At 40.9% G+C, this 19,714-nt stretch overlaps 1 protein-coding gene across 1 annotated transcript in view; it reads right to left on the bottom strand.

Moving 5' to 3' along the window:
• LOC120518643 (armadillo-like helical domain-containing protein 4) overlaps positions 1-19,714 on the bottom strand; it is a 73,542-nt gene that overhangs the window by 40,354 nt on the left and 13,474 nt on the right. Inside the window, exons 3-5 of the mRNA XM_039741530.1 lie at positions 16,564-17,847; positions 10,911-11,069; positions 9,894-10,088 (exon numbers count right to left, since the gene is read on the bottom strand). Of these exons, the coding sequence (XP_039597464.1) occupies positions 9,894-10,088; positions 10,911-11,069; positions 16,564-17,847 (1,638 nt within the window). The remainder of the gene's footprint in view (positions 1-9,893; positions 10,089-10,910; positions 11,070-16,563; positions 17,848-19,714) is intronic.

The following is a 19,714-nucleotide window of genomic DNA, read 5'->3' as shown; positions in this document are numbered from 1 at the left end:
TTGTGGCTTAGCAATACAGTAGATGTTATTCATGACATGTTGCTGCTGACAATCAGATGAAAACATTTGCAAATCTCTCATTCTCCTTTCCTGATGTCTCTCTCACCCTCTTCTGACGTTGGTGCTTCTTCTTCTGTTTTGTCCCCCGGACAAGCCATATTTATTTTAAAATTCCACATGGGGCTTCAGGGACATGTGATATCATCCATACTTGATTGGCTGGCTGTCAATATGATGGATGACTCTGCTCAAACTCCTTGATCGTTTTATGCACGTCCGTTTTTTGACATTGACCGACTTGTTCATAAAGACTTTGTTCCCTGTGGACAGACTGTTAATCAGGAACAATACACTGAAGTGTGGACGCATCTGTGGGAAAGCATCAGGAAAAAAAATACGCCTGGAACAGTGGTGTGTGCAAAATTGCATTTTACACTATGATGGGACACCTGCACACATTGCATTATCAGTCAAAATAAGAGCTTTTGTTCAAAAACAATATGGGTATTGCTTTGTACACCCCCATATTCACCAGATCTCACTCCCTGTGACTATTTTTTGTCCCTGAAAATAAAACTGAGACTGAAGGAAGGAGGATTTGCTATTGTGGAAGAAATTCAGGAATGAACACCGAAGGCTCTAATCACGGTAAGAAAAGGTGAGTACAGGAAATGTTAACACTTGTTTATTGAGATTTTTGTTAAATAAAGCTTCAAATGTAAAGAAACTTTGTTTCCAGCCTTTGAGCCAAGAATGTTTACAGTTTCCCTCTCCTTTTCACATTTATGAAGTTTATATGCCTTGACAAGTTTTCTGTTGGGCCTATTCAGGCCACAAGCCTGACCCTCAAGGCTCACTTTGATGGTAGGCCTCACTGAATGTAGTTTTGGAAGCAGGGCCTTATTTTGAACTTTATGAAGCCGAATTCATAACAGATGTTATATCTTACTGCCAAAAATCAAAGCTTTGTACTCACACACTTCCAGGAAATATTTGGTATTTTTTAAAAATCGCTGTCTTACAAGTAATTTCATCCATCCATTATCCAACCCGCTATATCCTAACTACAGGGCCACGGGGGTCTGCTGAAGCCAATCCCAGCCAACACAGGGCGCAAAGCAGGAAACAAACCCCGGGCAGGTCGCCAGCCCACCGGAGACAAGTAATTTCAGCCTTTTGAAACTTTATTTTTTTGCCTATTTGTGCAGGTATATACAGTATAAACACAACATTTTATTGAATATGCTATTTTCATATAGCAAATTAATTTTGTGCAAATTTACACAATACTACTCTGAAAGTGGTTCAAATAACATTACTCTATTTAGTTATTATTGAACATAACTTTAAGTGCCTGCAGCACAACATTGTCATTGATTGAAAGAAGAAAGACTAACATTACAGCTCTAACCAGGTGGGTTTGTTAACTGGGCTTCCATGGCCAGTCTAGGGAGCAGAAGGGATGGTTGAATGCATGCAGGTCATGCTCTTCTGGCTAAAACATCACGGTAGCATGATGAGAGGTTCACGGCGAAGTGCAGTTTAAAATAAATAATCGCATCCTGGAGCGTGCCGGGTCTGAACGGGTGCAGGTGTGTGTGAGCAACCTCTACTCTGGAGTCGATTGGGGTGCTTGGCTGATCACACACTCACATGCAAATGCAAGCAGATTGGTCAAGCGCTTCATTTACACTTAGGGTGCGGGGAGGGTCACACCTGCATCCAATCAGCCAGTATAAAGGGAGTCAACATATTAGACAAGGTGAGAACATAGAGAAAAATCAAGAAGGAGAAAGAAAAAAAAAAAAAGAGGCAGCAAATGAGAAAGCAGAATCAGAGCGCTCGAGGCGGCACAGGGTGAGGAAGCAGATGGTAGGTATAACTTCAAGATGAAGTGAGCAATCGGTGCTCCAGGAGTGGTTTGAACACGTTGAGCATTTGAGGAGGAGCGGGGAAAGAAGGCAGAACCCTCCTAGGGATCCAGTAGATGCCACGAAGGGCTTGTGGAAGATGGAGGGGCCAAATCAGGACATTGCAGCAGAAACTAACGGAGGTAGTCTCGATGAGAGCCGGAAGAGAGGACTGCAACTGCTGGCATCTCCACAACTTCCAAAACCCATTGGGTAAGCTGGAAAGACTGGGAGTGAAAGACACTCTGGCCCCGGGAAGAACAAGAGAAATAATCCATTGTCAAGATGGTTTTATTCTGAGATTATTTATGGCATTTTAACTCACAGGCGTTTCACCAGTTTTATTGGATTATTTATTTTTTGACTTTTGGATGCTCTGCACTCTGCAACACTTTGTTTTTAATAAAAGCACTTGACACTTTTGCACCAACGCCTTGCTGAATATTGTGTGCACTAATTATAAGCATTATTTAATTCCATGGCCTATTGGTGCCCTCATTCTTCCATAGAAAACTTTCATTACTCTTTTTTTTTTTTTTGCCCGATGCCTTATCCTCAGGGTTTGAAGTCCAGAGCCATTATATCTATGCCAGACTGACACTCATTTCCAAAACTGTTGATTTTCTTTTTTTTTCTAAGACCACCATCAAAATGTTTTGCGGACCTGAGAAGGTCAATTTTACCAAGACCTTCACTTTTCTTTATTTTTAGATATTGTATGAAGGACACAGGTTAGCTGGTCATCTGTTGGCTCATGTTGTACCTTGTTATTGTTTGGCTGCTAATTAAGGGAAAAAGAAACAATTAAGGGGTTCTGAGTCTTAAATTAAAAATCATTTAAACTTAAGAAGAAAAAAGAGGTTAATTAGCAGGAAAAACTGGTAACTAATTATGAAATGGTTGGGATGACAACCTCCAGTCACTGCGACTCTCCTGGACCAAAGCTGGACACCACGGCCCAGTCACATAATGAAGGACAGATTCTTTAATCTGCATGAAGAAACTTGAGCACTGATGTGTGAATGGCTTAGAACAGGGGTGTCAAGCTCCAGTCCTGGAGGGCCGCAGTGGCTGCATGTTTTCATTCTAACCATTTTCTTAATTAGTGACCCATTTTTTTCAGCTATTTAACTTCTTTTGCCTTAGTTGACTCAGACTCCTTGTTTCTTTTTCCTTAATTAGCAGCCAAACAATAATGAGACACAAAATGAGATGCCACATATGCAGCCCTCCTGTGCCCATCACTCAATATCTGAACATAAAAAATGGTGAAGGTCTCATAAGGCTGATCTGCTCAGGTCACCAAAACATTTTGACAGTGGTCTTAGAAACAGGAGGAAATCAACAGTTTTGGAAATGTCTGCTGTGGCAGAATGAGAGCAGCAATAAGCCATGGAATTAAAGAATGGGTTTAATTAACAACAAGAATTTTCTTCTCAATAAGAAACAGATTGGAGTCTGAAGCCCCAATTTAGCTTGTTCCACATCTCATTTCTGTTAGACTCTTATTTAATGAAGAAAGGATTGAATCCTTAAAAATAAAATAAAAGAAAACAAATTAATTAGCAGTGAAAACAGTTCACTGATTAGGAAAAGGGTTAGAATGAAAACCTGCAGCCACTATGGCCCTCTAGGCCTGGAGTTCAACACCCCTGTCTTAGAAAGGCAAAGGAACTTCAAAGAATTAAAGGTTAACCTCCCATTTGTTGCAGCAGAAGCTCAATTCTGTTGATTAATCAGGCTGCCCTCCTAACTGAAAACCAATGAGTGGCTGGACATTGTGAGCCTTTAAGATCTGTTGGAGTTTAGACATCTGCCTCTTAGTTTCATTGTCGACATTATGTTTAGTCAAGGGCATTGTTTTAAAGAATAGAACTGATCAAAGTATAGATTTTGGGTTGTGATTTTGGTGTTCAGTTTACGTTGTTTTTTTATTAGAATATACTGTTTTTCATATTGCTAATATCTCAATTACAGCTTATTTTTTGATAAACTAAATTGATTTAAAACAACAAAAGTACCCGACGATCATTTGTTTACAGATCCGTCTGTCAGTTTTAACTATAAGACAAGTCTTTGAGTGAATAAACGCCAGGGAGATTCAGACTATTTAATACTTCTAATGACTTAAATGACTTGACAGTGAGAGCTGTGAGACAGCTGAATGGCAAAGGCCAACATGACAAAGGATTGCAGTTAATTGCTACCTGGTCCAACAAGCAGATGTGGATAGTGAGGAGCACCAACAAGACTAGAATACTTTCGAGATACCCTGAAGTGACTCCTACTTATGACACTACACCAGTCTGCTTTTCAAGCAGCTCAGCAGCAGGCGGGTGTTAAAATCCATATTTTGTTGTCAGCAGGCCTTGCAGTTCCTATGAATTGCTGACCACAGCAGTATAAAGCCAGACTTCAGTGACTCATTGAGGGTCTCGCTCACCACACTGTTTTATCGAAGGCCTGTCAATGCTCCACTTTTTGTTGCCTAAAGGAAGGAAGGTAGACAGCCTACAAAGCCATGCCTTTTTAGATATGGAATTGTGTGTTGCTTTTTCTCATTGACTACTAACTAACATTTGAAATCTTTCACTTGCATACGAGTAGCCACATCCAGCGAGGGTAAGGCGAGCTCCATGGATGTTATGAGCATCAGCATTATCTGGTTTCTAGAGAAGAACAAGGCTAACAGTCCTTCAATACCCTGAAGACTCATGTAGTGCCATTCTTTCTGCCAAAACCATCTTTAGCCTCTGGTGCACTCATCCAGTTATTTCTGCTATTTTTGGTGCAATATGCACAGTGGATCAATTCGCTAACACTGAAGGACATTGCTTTAAAAACACAGAAGCTACAGCTGCACAACTACCTTGTGAAATTTTTTCCCTTGTCTTGGGTGACATTCTGTTTTTTTTGACATCATTGACCCAGTTTACCATTATTGCCTACATATTACATCATCTTTTTAGTGTGTGAATGTTTTTATTCTAAACAATCTATCCACACACCAAATGTTAAAATCTACCCTTTTTAGTACTGGATTACAGGAAGTCAGAGTCTAAGCCCTGTAGTCAATCAAACAGAGGGTGCACTGACGCTCACCCACCCACACATCAAGCATCATCAAGAGCCAACGGGTGATGGAGAGAAACAATACATAACTACTAACCATGCTGAGAACTAAACCCATTTTTTCTATAAGTCATTTTACTGTATATGTGAGGGGTGCCATGCCTTTGTTGTTTAGTGTGGAGTGTTATTTTTTCAGGTATTTATTGTATTCATGTTTTTCGGTTTCTATTGTTCTGTTTATATATTACTAGCCATCCCCTGCGCCTTTGCTCACGTATTAGTTAAATAGGACGGTGAGGAGGGCCCAGCCCAGCTCTCTACTGCTGATGTCACTCTTCCCTCTCCCCTCAGCCTGCAGCCTCTGTCTCGGATTAGCACAAATATATCGCTCCTGCAAATGAACTGTGATTCTTAGCGCAATGATAGAAGTCGCAAAATCAACCAGAATGTCCAAGAAAATTATAGAAAAAAAAAGATCTAAATCCGTTAAGTAGTTCTCTCGTTCGCTAACTAAGCAGAGTTAAGATTACGCCCCGAGGCAGATGCGTGAGTGAGGAGAGCCCCGACCCTCTTCCCTCAGCCCGATAAGCCTTTCTCAGATTTGCGCTAATAAATCAATACTACAAGTGATCTATGATGATACTTAGCACAATGAGAAAGTCACAAAATGAATGAATTGTTCAAGCAAATAGTAAAAAACCTGATCTAATCTAATCTAGTAATTCTCTCATGAAAAGCGGACAGACGTACAAACGGGTCTAAAAAACTATAAGAAATTTCGTGCTTGGACCACGAAATTTTTAAAATTTCTTTATATTTTATTTTTTTTTTAAACTTTCTTAGCGAGCACCTATGGGCCAAGGGTAACCATCCATACATTATCCAAACCTCTATATCCTAACTACAGGGTAACAGGGGTATGCTGGAGTCAATCCCAGCCTACATTCCAAATTTTAAGTCCCAAGTCCTCATGGTTCGGGAGATTTCATGATGAGTGAGTCAGTGGTATTTGGCTTTTATATACAGTGGGTATGGAAAGTATTCAGACCCCCTTCAATTTTTCACTCTTTGTTATATTGCAGCCATTTGCTAAAATCATTTGAATTAATTTTTTTCCTCATTAATGTACACGCAGCACCCCATATTGACAGAAAAAAAGAATTTTTGAAATTGTTGCAGATTTATTAAAAAAGAAAAACTGAAATATCACATAGTTCTAAGTATTCAGACCCTTTGCTCAGTATTTAGTAGAAGCACCCTTTTGAGCTAATACAGCCATGAGTCTTCTTGGGAAAGATGCAACAAGTTTTTCACACCTGGATTTGGGGATCCTCTGCCATTCCTCCTTGCAGATCCTCTCCAGTTCTGTCAGGTTGGATGGTAAACGTTGGTGGACAGCCATTTTTAGGTCTCTCCAGAGATGCTCAATTGGGTTTAAGTCAGGGCTCTGGCTGGGCCATTCAAGAACAGTCACAGAGTTGTTGTGAAGCCACTCCTTCGTTATTTTAGCTGTGTGCTTAGGGTCATTGTCTTGTTGGAAGGTAAACCTTCGGCCCAGTCTGAGGTCCTTAGCACTCTGGAGAAGGTTTTTGTCCAGGATATCCCTGTACTTGGCCGCATTCATCTTTCCCTCGATTGCAACCAGTCGTCCTGTCCCTGCAGCTGAAAAACACCCCACAGCATGATGCTGCCACTGCCATGCTTCACTGTGGGGACTGTATTGGACAAGTGATGAGCAGTGCCTGGTTGTCTCCACACATACCGCTTAGAATTAAGGCCAAAAAGTTCTATCTTGGTCTCATCAGACCAGAGAATCTTATTTCTCACCATCTCAGAGTCCTTCAGGTGTCTTTTAGCAAACTCCATGCGGGCTGTCATGTGTCTTGCACTGAGGAGAGGCTTCCGACAGGCCACTCTGCCATAAAGCCCTGACTGGTGGAGGGCTGCAGTGATGGTTGACTTTCTACAACTTTCTCCCATCTCCTGACTGCATCTCTGGAGCTCAGCCAAAGTGATCTTTGGGTTCTTCTTTACCTCTCTCACCAAGGCTCTTCTCCCCCGGTAGCTCAGCTTGGCCGGACGGACAGCTCTAGGAAGGGTTCTGGTCATCCCAAACATCTTCCATTTAAGGATTATGGAGGCCACTGTGCTCTTGGGAACCTTAAGTGCAGCAGAAATTTTTGTAACCTTGGCCAGCTCTGTGCCTTGCCACAATTCTGTCTCTGAGCTCTTCAGGCAGTTCCTTTGACCTCATGATTCTCATTTGCTCTGACATGCATTGTGAGCTGTAAGGTCTTATATAGACAGGTGTGTGGCTTTCCTAATCAAGTCCAATCAGTATAATCAAACACAGCTGGACTCAAATGAAGGTGATCTCAAGGATGATCAGAAGAAATGGAAAGCACCAGAGTTAAATATATGAGTGTCACAGCAAAGGGTCTGAATACTTAGGACCATGTGATATTTCAGTTTTTCTTTTTTAATAAATCTGCAACAATTTCAAAAATTCTATTTTTTGTCTGTCAATATGGGGTGCTGTGTGTACATTAATGAGGAAAAAAATTAATTTAAATGATTTTAGCAAATGGCTGCAATATAACAAAGAGTGAAAAATTGAAGGGGGTCTGAATACTTTCCATACCCACTGTATATAGATTTATTATCTCTGCGGTGGGTTGGCACCCTGCCCAGGATTGGTTCCTGCCTTGAGCCCTGTGTTGGCTGGGATTGACTCCAGCAGACCCCCGCGACCCAGTGTTCGGATTCAGCAGGTTGGAAAATGGATGGCTGGATGGATTTATTATCTACATATCCTGTGTCCTCCTGTGTTCCTTTTGTTTTGTGAGTGGGGCCCCAAGAGGTGGAGCCATTCTGACATCACTGTTGAAGGACCGCCTGCAGCCTATATAATTGGAGGCAGGGAGTAGGACCTTCAACAGTTCCTTGTCGTTTGGAGTGTTCATTTAATTGTGAGTGTTGCTTTTCTGGATTCTGGATATCTTTTGCTTCTGTCTTTAGTTCTCGAGTATTGCATTTCATTTAGCCAGATGAAAAGAGGATTTACAGTTCCTCTCTTTTTTAGGACATTTATGTACATTTTTATGGGAAATTGAAAGAACTATTTTGAACATTTTAAGATGGATCCCCTCTTGAAGTTCGGAATCAGGCTGCCTTTGGTAAGGTCTATTTCATTCTGGATAGGAAAGTTCTGGCTTGGTTTATGAGTGTTTTTGGAGGCCATCACCCTCTTTCACTGTTTCAAATTCCATCAAATCATAACAAAAGGCCATATATTAGCTGAACTGGTATTGATTTCTGTCTAATTAAGAAACTGCATTGGACATTTGTGACCACTCCTATCCTTGTGGTCCTATCCAAATAATGCAGGATTGTGAAACTGGCCTAATGTCATGTAGTACCATTTAGACTACAACATGGTTGAGCTCCTTGAAGGCTGATTTCTTCCTTGTATCTCTCTCACCCAGGAAAATGTTCTGTCTAAATAATAGTTCAAGGATTCTTTTGTGTAAAAGACCAGGAGGAAGTCATAAGGCAGAGACACGGAAGGATTAAAAACCAGGAATTAAACCAAACTTTCATCAGAACAAGGATGAAACAAGAATCATAATCAAAAGTTTAGAGGAAAAAGTGTCAAAACCAGAAAAGCACTAAGAAAACACAAGCATTTTTTCACAAGTTTTTCCAATCTCAGATACAAAATAAAACATGTTCCAATATTGATATGGATGTTTCAATGACGTCGCATGTAGCACAACCCTGGAGAATCCTGGGACATTTGTCAATAAAGAAGGTTATCAACAGAACAACTGAGTACATGGGCAATCCTAGCACCGAGAAACGATGAAGTCAAACGAATTAATGCGAATATTGCTGATCGGTTACACTGCAAATTGGATAAATATGTATCAATAGACTATGCTGAAACAGTGCTGATCGTGCGGAAGATGAAAACATCAACTTACAATATCCCAAAGAATATCTACAACCGTTAACACCGTCCAGTCTTCCACCGCCCTAATTACTGTAGAAAGAAGGATGTATCCAAGAAAGGTAATGTAGTACATTTTCTGCGTATAACATTAGACAACAAAGGAGATCTTGACATGCCATTCATATTAAAACATTAACAGTTTCTGGTTAGAATAGCTTTTGCAAAGACAATTAACAAATCTCAGAGACAAACATTTGAAAAAGTCGGTTTACTTATTAGAGAGAAAGAAACGAAAATTCACTCACGGGTAGTTATACGTTGCAATGTCATGATGAAAGTCCGAACACAGAATCAAAATTCAATACAATATTGATGAAAGGTTAATACATAATATTGTTTTTACTGAAGTTTTACAGTAAAAGTGTAAGTTTAAAAAGTATTTGAATGTTAATTTCAAAGCCAAACAGAATGAAATCATATTATGCAACGAATAACTCTACTGAAACATGAAACATAATTTACTTTCAAATTTTCATATTTTTGAATATGGTTAATTACTTGCTGTAATGTCAAATAGTTAGTTCTATTATGCGCATGTAACAATTCCCATGAAAATAACAATCTGTTTAAATTGTACATCCGCATCCCCATATGCGAGAACCACAAAGTGGCTAGCGCGTGGTGCCGGCCTAGGCGCTGGTGAATGGAGCAAGCAGGGGGCAAAGCCCCCTAGTTTTAAATAAAATTAATAAAATAAAAAAAAAAACATGTTTAATAAATAAATGCTTGGAGAGCCCAGAAGAATACAGACAAAACAGCACCTTCTTGTCCAAACTATTCTTTGGGACAAGATGAACCTGCTCTGCCCTTTTCTGCACCTTATGACCCTAAAACATACAGTTGGTATTCACTCTATGGTCACCTATGCATTCGGATGTAGAAAAGTGAAGAGGACATACCGAGACCCTGGTTGCGCTGTGCCCAGTCATTCCCAGCAGGAAGATGATATGGAGTTTGGCTCGGGGAAGCTGTGACAAGGGTCACAGCAAACATCTCCAAGTCATCCTCCTGACTCTCATCTTCATCAGATTCAGGTGTGTCTTCTGCCTCTTCCTCTTCTTCCTCTTCATCTCTTTCCTCACTGTCATGCTCCTCTGCAGTAGAGGGAAAGAAGGAAGTGAATGGAACTTCTGCTTCAGACTAGCTTTTCATCGCTTACCATTTTCATGACAGTATAGTGAGGAGTTATCAGAGCAGATGGTGTGATGGAAACCGGAGCGTTAGCGAGCCCAAACCCCGACACGATCACACACACACACAGTCTCAGGTTCAAATAAAGGTTGCTTTATTCACCAATATCCTTTCCACGGTTCCAAGAACATAAAACATAGGTTTCTCTCTCCAATATCCGCAAAATCTCTCTCCTTCCAACTCTTACCACTGCACTGCCCTCCTCCAGTCGAGTGTTGCCCTTCTTTCTCCCAGCTCCAGCTCACCTGGCCAAGGGAGTGCAGTCCCTTTTATTAAGGACCTGGGAGTACTTCCAGTGCCAGGGTCAATACTCAATGGAAGCACTTCCGGGTCATACGGAAGTCCATCGCAGCAGGGAGCTTGTCTCCCTGCAGCACCCAGTGAGCCAAGCAGGGCTGCTCTGCCGGACTACATCTCCCTGCATGCCTCTGCCATCTAGTGTGCTGGAGGAGTAAAAAAACCCCAGTGATATTTTTTTTTTCAATGGGCTGTCCGTCCATCCCTTCCAGCTCCCTTTCTTCTCCCTGGCCGGGATGCTTATCTGTCCATTAGGAGTCTACCATCCAGGCAAGGAACCATCCCCTCTCCTGGCCAGGGTATTTGTCCTACCCATGTGGCATCTACAATGGTTTTAAAAACTAATCAACTCAACATTTTTGAATGCATGTTGGAAAATACTGATTTGCCCCCTCAATGCACACCCTCCCGCATTCCACCAGCTGTACCTTCAGACTCCAGTTTCTCCAGGTCCTCCAGTCCAGTTTCAGGAGGGGGCCGCAGCCTGCTAACCAGGCTTCCTGAATGCCTGCTGCTAGAAGTCACAGTGGAGTGAGTCTGCATGCTGACAGAAGCAGTTTTGTTAGATGTTTGGGTGTCTCCTGTTTCTAAAGAACAGTGAAAGAGAAAACACAAAAGAAGGAAGCCTGCAGTTGATTTTTTGTATATAAATAAACTATCACAAAACAAATTAGTCATAGTCAGCTTCTGATTTTCTAAGCAGTTGTTAAGTCATATTCAGGGCTCTTGCACAGAGACATGCTAATAAGCTGATCAGGGCACAGTGACTGTGGTCTTAGGCACTCTACTGGATTCAGTCTTATTACACATTAACAGCATAGGCCGCTCAACGATTAGTTTATCACTGCACATTTATTTAAATCAGTGTCTTCAAGGGGTTTTTTTGTACTCTCTGAATCTGTGATACTTAAGGTATATTTCAATGTTCACAAACTAGGATGACCTGGTTGTTGATTCTAAACTGGACCATTGTGTAAGTGTGCCCTGTGATGACCTGCTGACCTGGCTAGGGCTAGGCTCCAAACATTGGGACCCTGTAATAAAGAAAATGGATTCATACAATATGAAAAAAGAAGGGTTAATGGTACAGTGGAGCACTGAATTGTTATTTTGACGGGGTGGATTTTCCCTTTTATGCATATAGTCATGACAAAGAAAAGGAGGAGCAGGGAAAACTCTGTAATAGAAAAGTACTCAACAAATACACACATTTGCATTTTTTTAAGGTAACTGATCTATTGATATTTAATTAGAAACACTATTATGAACAGGACATTATAGGCGTTTTCGCACTGCAGGAACTTTGCTTTCATGAACCAACAAGGTCCTGTGCACTGTAGGTCCTGGGCCACTTTTGTGTGTTGCTTTTCCACCATAGCTGCGGTGGAGTGACATTTTGTATAGAAGTTGATAAATATTTTGTATGTCTTTATTTGTAAGTCAGACAAAGCAAATGAAATATTAGTGTTTCAGGAGGAACGTTTTATTTCATTGATGAGACCAGCAATGTTTTCATGTCTAACTAACCAACCCCTGAGTCTTTAGGACTGATTCATGATATTAATTTTATTGCAGAGTTGGGGGAAGTGCCTAAAACCAGTTTGGATTCTGTGCTGGACATTCTATGAAACATCCCCCGCATAAAACTACACAGCTGATAAGCTTCCGCTAAACAAATGGCATCCACTGGTCTGAAGTATGGTTGTTAGGGATTGGCTTTGAATCAGAGGCCAGTTTGTATCACAATACCCCATTGGTCTAAAGATTTGGACAGGAATGTATAAAGTTGGCTGCTTTACCCCTCTCTCTCTCCTCTCTCTCTCTCACACACACCATGGCCATGAAGAGAACACAATGAGGAGCACAACTTGGCAGCCATATTGAGACAGGCATGCGGCCAGTCCTGAGGAAAGCTGACTAGAAATGATGTGTTTGTGAAGCCTTTTTAGCTATTCCTGTTTTCTTCCCACATTTCCTGAGACATGTATACTCAACGTGGGTGTATCTGTGAGTCTTCCCTGTGATGGACTGGTTAACTCCCACCCAATGCCCGCTTATATAGGCACTGGCCACGGCAACCCTAAGTTGGATTAAGAGGGGTTTGCAGTATTATAATAAAAGAAAAAAATGTCTGTTTAGTTTACTGACATAAACACCTAGTGAAGTAGGGGCAAAATATTCAACATGACATTACGTATGAGCGATGCCACTATACTAGGATGAAGAGTGCATTCCATTTTTCTTCTTCTGTGTGATTTTATCACCATCTCCAATTATGAAGTGTTGCTTCTTTCTCTCTCTGTCTCAAATAGAGAATTACCTTTTTTCCACAAGGTTTCAGGAATTAGGAGCATGGATAAGACAAGTTGTGTTTTCTATTAAGTTGTTTTTTTATCATGATACTGAAGAGAGAATCTGTACCCTTGACAATGCCACTGCTACTGCATTGCTTTCATTTTCCCCGTGTAGAAATTTTGAAAAGGAATACATAATACATCCATCATTTTCTAACCCGCTGAATCTGAATACAGGGTCACGGGGGTCTGCTGGAGCTAATTCCAGCCAACACAGGGCACAAGGCAGGAACCAATCCTGGGCAGGGTGCCAACCCACCGCAGTACATAATACATTTTAAGATGAAACCAGGACCATGTGTGAATCATGTATGTCTCAAAGCTAACAGGAGTTTTGTTTCTTCTTCTCCATTGTCAACTGGCTATAGTTCATTAATTCATTAATGGACAGATATTGTTGGGTTCCAGTTGTTTTCCAGTCTGTTTAAAAAAATCTACTGTATGTCTTTGTGTGTACTCATTATGTAATTAGTAATTTTGTAATTGCATTTACATGTAAACTTGTTACACATAATGTTCGGCGTCTGCTCTCAGTAAAGAGTGCTATACAAAAATAAGCTGAATTGAAATGAATTAATGTATGCAAAAATGTAATCATTTCTATGCCAACAGACAACTGGCAGTCCTCACATGTGAATATTGTACAATATGTTTAATATACTCCCCTTTGGGAAAAAAAATATGGCTGGTCATGACCTCTGCATGCAATGGGTTGCATTCTCTGTAATTAATATTAATTGAAACAGCTCTCTGAACTGGGTGTGCTGCTGACTTTGATATGAAATATAAATGTATGGGACATAGAACCGATTGTGTCCTTGATTAGTCAATTATGCCCTATAATGTCAGACAAGCCCACTTTATCTAATTCAGGATCGCAGTGGGCTGGATCTGATCAAAGCAGTATTAGACTGAAAGTAGGAAACAGCTTGGGACAGGACACGAGTCCACAGGCGTGATTTTCTCAGGGAGACACCTTCACGTCCCACAAGAGATTTAACCATGCCCAGGGCCGGAAATAAGAAAAAGAGTAGATGACAAAGTAGAACGTTGTAAAGAATTCAAAAACGTGATACACATGCAGAGCAGGTTAGAGATAATGGAAGTACAAAAATTCGAAAGTCTCAAAAAACGATAGTAAAGATTGCATTAGCGTAAACAAACTGAAATTATTACTCGGTGAAATAATGGAACAGCGAAAAGAGATCGAATATATTGCTCGGATTTGAACTTTAAGTCGGAGATGTGTAGATTGTATAATTCGTGTTGCCATCACGTGCAGTTATACGTTGCACTGTCACGATGTAGTTCAAAACACAGAATCAAAATTCAATACGACATTGATGAAAAGGTAAAAGCGATAAGAGATTGAATACATGGACATAGATGATATGACAGAAGTGCGCCACAAGAGATGAAGATCACGCGGCACAGCAGTAGCAGCAATCCAGCAGCTGATCCAGCAAAGTGGAGGTAAAAAAAAAAAACGTGTTTCCTATTGTATCACCGTTTAAGAGGGGTTGTCGGAGGAGCGACCATGTCTTCTTGGGGTGCATTCAGCCCCCCTCTTCACAACGCAAGCGGACAAGATGCAAAGTGGCTGGCGCATAGCACAGGCAGGGCATGTGGGGTTTTGGGTGTATGGCAAGCAAAGCAATTAAAAAAAAAAATTTAAAAAACCTGCAGAGGAATATTTATGTAAGAACAGTAATCCTTTGTTGGTCAAGTGCAATAAGCTTAAAATGAAGTAGCTGGACTGTGGATAAACCAGATAATTCATCACCTGGATTTTTGAAGGAAATTGTTATGTCATAAGTATCTATAAAGGACAGTGTGCACAAGAAGCACAAGAAGAAAGGCAGTGTCTTCCCTGCCTTAGCCAGAAAGTTGAAAGAAGATGCCAGTTTAGAACAGGGTACCCGGCTGGGTTGGACTGTAGAACAATACCAGCTGGGAGGCCAGTGTGATAGAAGGACCAGAGCAGACAACCGACCAGGGTTAAATGCTCCCCTGACATGTTAGGTGCCAGAATTCCTGATCCCTGGGAGGCATGCTGGGAACTGTAGTCTCATTGAAGCAGTCTTGCTGGGTTACTGGGGGTGTTGCTAGAGGGGGCTGTGTGATCCCTGCTCTCAGGGACTTCCACTCAACCTGGAAGTGATTCCATCAGGCTATGCCCTAGCACCGGCAGTACTCCCGGGTTTTAATATAAAGGAGGATGCTCAGCCTCTTTGGGAATGGAGCTGGACAACACTCGCCTGGGAGAAGTGGAGAAATAAAAGAGAAAGAGAGAAGAAAGAAGTGGAACATTTGTGATTCTACAACTTGTAAGAAACTTTTTTGTAAGGAATTTTGGTTAATAAACCTTCTGTTTGAGCCTGTGTAGTTGTGGCAGTGTTTGGGGTTTGGGTGCTGCAATGCCCCTAATCGTCACAATGTATACAATTTATTCACAAGCTAGTGTGTAAAGACAGATGCAGAAGAAAACACAACATAATAATAATAATAATAATAATAATAATAATAATAATAATAATAATAATAATAATAATAATAGGAAGAAAATATATGTACCCAACCAGACATGCCTTTATGGTCAAACCACTTTAGAACACAGTTGGGCAAAACTTTCCCAAAATGATTACATTGTGGTATTACATGAGGACTGTTTCATAACCAGTTTTGCCTCCCTGCACCAGTTCAGACAGTTTATTCTGTATGAAACGATTTAAACATTCATTGCCATAATAACTTACAACAAGCTGACTTGGAAGTGATAACCCAACTGCATCAATGCACAGTTCCCATAAACAGCAAATTGTGTTAAGCGCTCCCGTTTGTCACAGGTCAGTGAAGAGGCAATTGCAGAATGCACAATACAGTTTCCAAGATAACTCACAATTGCACAGTAAGCATTTGGTGCCGGCTAAGGGCTTGCATACTTTACTGATTTCATACTGTAGCTAATGGACCTTGTCCATTCCATATGGAAAGGGATTGCATTTACTGCAGAGTTGTGTATGCTCAGTTACAAAATAGAGTGTGATGTCTGCTGGGTTGTACTTCAGAAATCCCAACAGAGGAAGGGAGGGTAAGATGAGGGATCCTGACATGATCATAGAAATACATCCAGAAGAACTGGGAGCTGGTTTTGCAAACTCTGACAAAAGAGGGATCCAGCTGTCCAACACAGGGTTGAACTCAGCTGTTGTGTCTGTATGTGTGATATATTATGATACCTTAGGCATACCAGATATGTTCCTTTTGTCTCTTCTGTAACATTCTCCTTGGCAGGAAGTTATTGAGTGGGGCCATCTTCTAAGCTGTTTCAACAAATTTCAAACTAATACTGGCAACTTAACCAGTTCATGAAATATGAGGTTTTATTTATAAGTGTAAAATTGTGATCAATATGTCTCCACAGCTGATTTAAATTTCAGTCTGAATCTCTACAGTTTGATAATTCCCTTGAAACTGACTGCCAGAGAGTATATTTATTAGCGTAAGAAAAGAGTGTCTTGAACAGGAACACACAGTAATCGAGTTTACTAAAGCCTGGCCGGTTAGGGTAGACTTCCTTGTATTATCCTCCTGATAAATTCATACTGTTGTCCACAAATTCCTGCATCTAAACCCGAGCTGATGTATTAACATATATGTGGGGTAGAACACCTGAGCATGCATGACATTGTACAAATCAACATGAGCAGCAGATATAATTTCTTACCAGAATGAGTGGTGGATATCCAGGACAGCCTTGGTTGTATAGATACTGGAACGGTGTCTGCTACCAGTACAGACACAGTTGGCAGCATGGATGTTTCATAGGATTTTTCAGGGTTCTTTGAAAAGAATGTTGTTACACTAGATGGTGGTAAAGAAGAAGGAGAGGGGGATCTGACTGATGGCTGAAAATCTGCATCTTCCTCCTGACCTGGAGATGAGATTTTGGAAGGAGATAAAGACAGGTTCCCCTTAGGGGTGGTTTCTGATGTTTCAGGGGATGGTGTGCTAAGGTTCAGCACAGATGCCTCCATTGTTTCTGAAGATGGTGCCCTTTGATCCACATACGATGACTCTGATGTATCAGGAGAAGCTGTGCCAAGATCCATATCAGAGAACTGTGTATTATCAGAATGGGACACACTGGAGTCTTCATTAGGGTCTTCGGGTATATCAGAAAGTAGTAAGCCAGGGTCAACACTGGAGACCTCTGGTGTATCTGAGGGGAGGATGCTGAGCTCCTCCACCATGTCAGAGGCTGTTGTGCTGAGGTCTAGTTTTGGGATATCAGTTATATAAGAAGATGGAGTACTGAAGTCTAGATCAGATATCTCTAGTGCATCAGAGGAATGCACTGCGCGGTCAGAATCATACAGCTCTGGGACTTCAGATACAGCTAGGTCAAGGTCTGACATCCCTGGAATTTCAGAAGGAGGAGTACTCATATCTAGATCTGTTAACTCAGGAGTTTCAAATGGCAGTGTTCTGAGATCCAGGTCTTCTATGTCTTGTGTTTCAGAGGAGAATGCTTGAAGATCCAAATCTGATGGCTCCATAACTTCAAAAGGGTGTGAACTAAGATCCAGATCCAAGGGTCCTGGTGTTTCTGGAGAAGGTAAATTGATTGGAAGTTCACTAAAATTTGGTTCAGAGGTTTTTGGTGGATGAGTGTTTCTGTCCGTTTGCATAAAGGATCTTGTTACATTAGGTGGATTGCTGGTATCCGATAGATGCAAGGCTGTCGTTATGGGTGTAATTAAGTCCAGTTGTGAGGGCATAGGTCTTTCAGTGAAGGATGTGGTCAGATGCTGAACTCCAGGGAGTTGGGTTACATTAAATGCTGGCAGTGATACCTGCACATCCTCTGAAGAGGGCGCCACGATTTTGCTGTGTGAAGTGTTATCCTTTTCAGTTTTACTTTTCAGTCCTTGACTTGTGGTTGGCAGCAGTTTCGAATGGGCACTCTTTGCTGAACTGGTGGATTCTGACACTGGTGTATAAGAAGACCCTGTAAAGGTAAACCATGACACACATTAGTAAATTACAATTTGAGTTTTTTAACATTTCACAGACATTTATGGACTCTGTTTATTTCAAATCCACACTAAGGGAAAGAAAAAAAAACATTTTCACAAGAGTGTGAAATATGCCCAGCTTATTTAATTACAGCACTTGTGAGATTTCCAATTAAATATATAAATATTTTAACTTTTCCTGTAACTTTTGTGACAGCATGCACTGCTACTCACGGCTCCAGAGCATCAGGCTCCAGCACAAGACCTACCTGTGTGGAGTATGTATGTTCCCTCTGTGTCTATGTGGGTTTTTGGTTTTTTTTTGAGGTTTTTCTGCTTTCTATATAAAAGATTGCCAGGTTAACCGGAAGTTCTAAATTGGCCCTGCAAACCCATTCAGAGTTGATTCCAGGCTTTTGATCAGTTCAGTTGGGGTAGGCTGCAGTTCCACCAAACTGGCATTGGATTATCAATTTCAAAAATGTAATATTATGTTAGGAAACATCAATGTCCTGAACCCACTTAGGATAATCGATCTAAGCAGGGTACTGGAAATTACTCCAACTGCATTGGGAGCAAGGTAGGAAACAACCCTGGACAAAATGCTAATCCATCAGTGATCACACTCACACACTGACACCGTGCACAATGACACACATTTCCTGAGACAGTGGCATATTCATATTCTAAACAAATACTTTGAGGCAGCAGGACTACCCATAGTGCCACTGTGTTGCATAAATACAATTAAACTAAATGTTAATTGAAATTAATCTCAGGCAAATTAGTTTGAGGATAAGGAAATAATTCATGGGGCACGTCTGTTGTCAGAGGCAATATAAATTAATTCACTGCAAAATTGAAAAGCACCATTTTTGGACCCTCACATTAACTCCAAAAATATCATTGTGAGTGACACAGAGCGTATGCAGCCCGTGGCAATGCACTTTTCACTTTTGCCACCAGTCCAGTAACATCTTCAAAATCCTAAATATAATCTGGTTTAACGGAATGGTTTTTGCCCTGCAACAGTTTATGCTTATTTTTAACACATGTACAATATTCTTTGCACACACAACACACATTTATATGTTTAGCAGGGGTCTTATAAGGAGATTTTTCAGCCACAGAATGTTTATACATCATTACCACAGGGTTGCTGTCGGTCAGATATTGTTAACAAGAGCACCATTTCACTTTGCACCACCCCTGCTTTGAGCGCCGCCTTTATGAGGCATTTGATTGGTTTAAAAATGTCACATAAGTGAACCATCCAATTGTTCTCACCAACATTTAAGCCAATTTAAAGATGTGTTGTGAATGACGTTATTGGCATGTCACAATGCTATGGATGCTACATGATATACTGTGGGCCAAAGTTACACTCTGTTGAGGCCAAATTCACTCATAGTTGTCTTCAGATTGCATGTGTTATGTCTCATGGTTCTGTGACACTAGGCAATAGCAAGCCCTAGCTGACTTTCACAAGACAAATTCACAGAACTGGCAGGCTTAGAGTAGCTGATCAACACCCAGCACATCCCTGGGTTGTGTGAGGAAGCCAAAGTACCTGAAGAAAATAGACAAAGACATGGAGAGAATGTGCAGACCCAATACAGGCAGCATTTTGGATCTGTGAGATGGACATTCTAATCTGTTATGATTGAAGTTTGTATTTATATTTAGTGAGAAATCCTGGATGGATTTTCACAATCTATACATCTATGCTGAATTTTATTTTGATCCAAGGAATCTGATTCTGATGCTACTTTGCTGCCAGTTTTTAATATCTTTCCGCAATGCCATATTGTTTATTTCACAGGCACTGTTTTGACAAGTTCGCATTGGTTGTTACTATGG

This window comes from Polypterus senegalus, chromosome 18 (assembly GCF_016835505.1).
Source record: "Polypterus senegalus isolate Bchr_013 chromosome 18, ASM1683550v1, whole genome shotgun sequence".
NCBI lineage: Eukaryota > Metazoa > Chordata > Cladistia > Polypteriformes > Polypteridae > Polypterus > Polypterus senegalus.
Note: the sequence above shows the minus strand (reverse complement) of the source record. Positions and strands in the feature narration are given on the sequence as shown.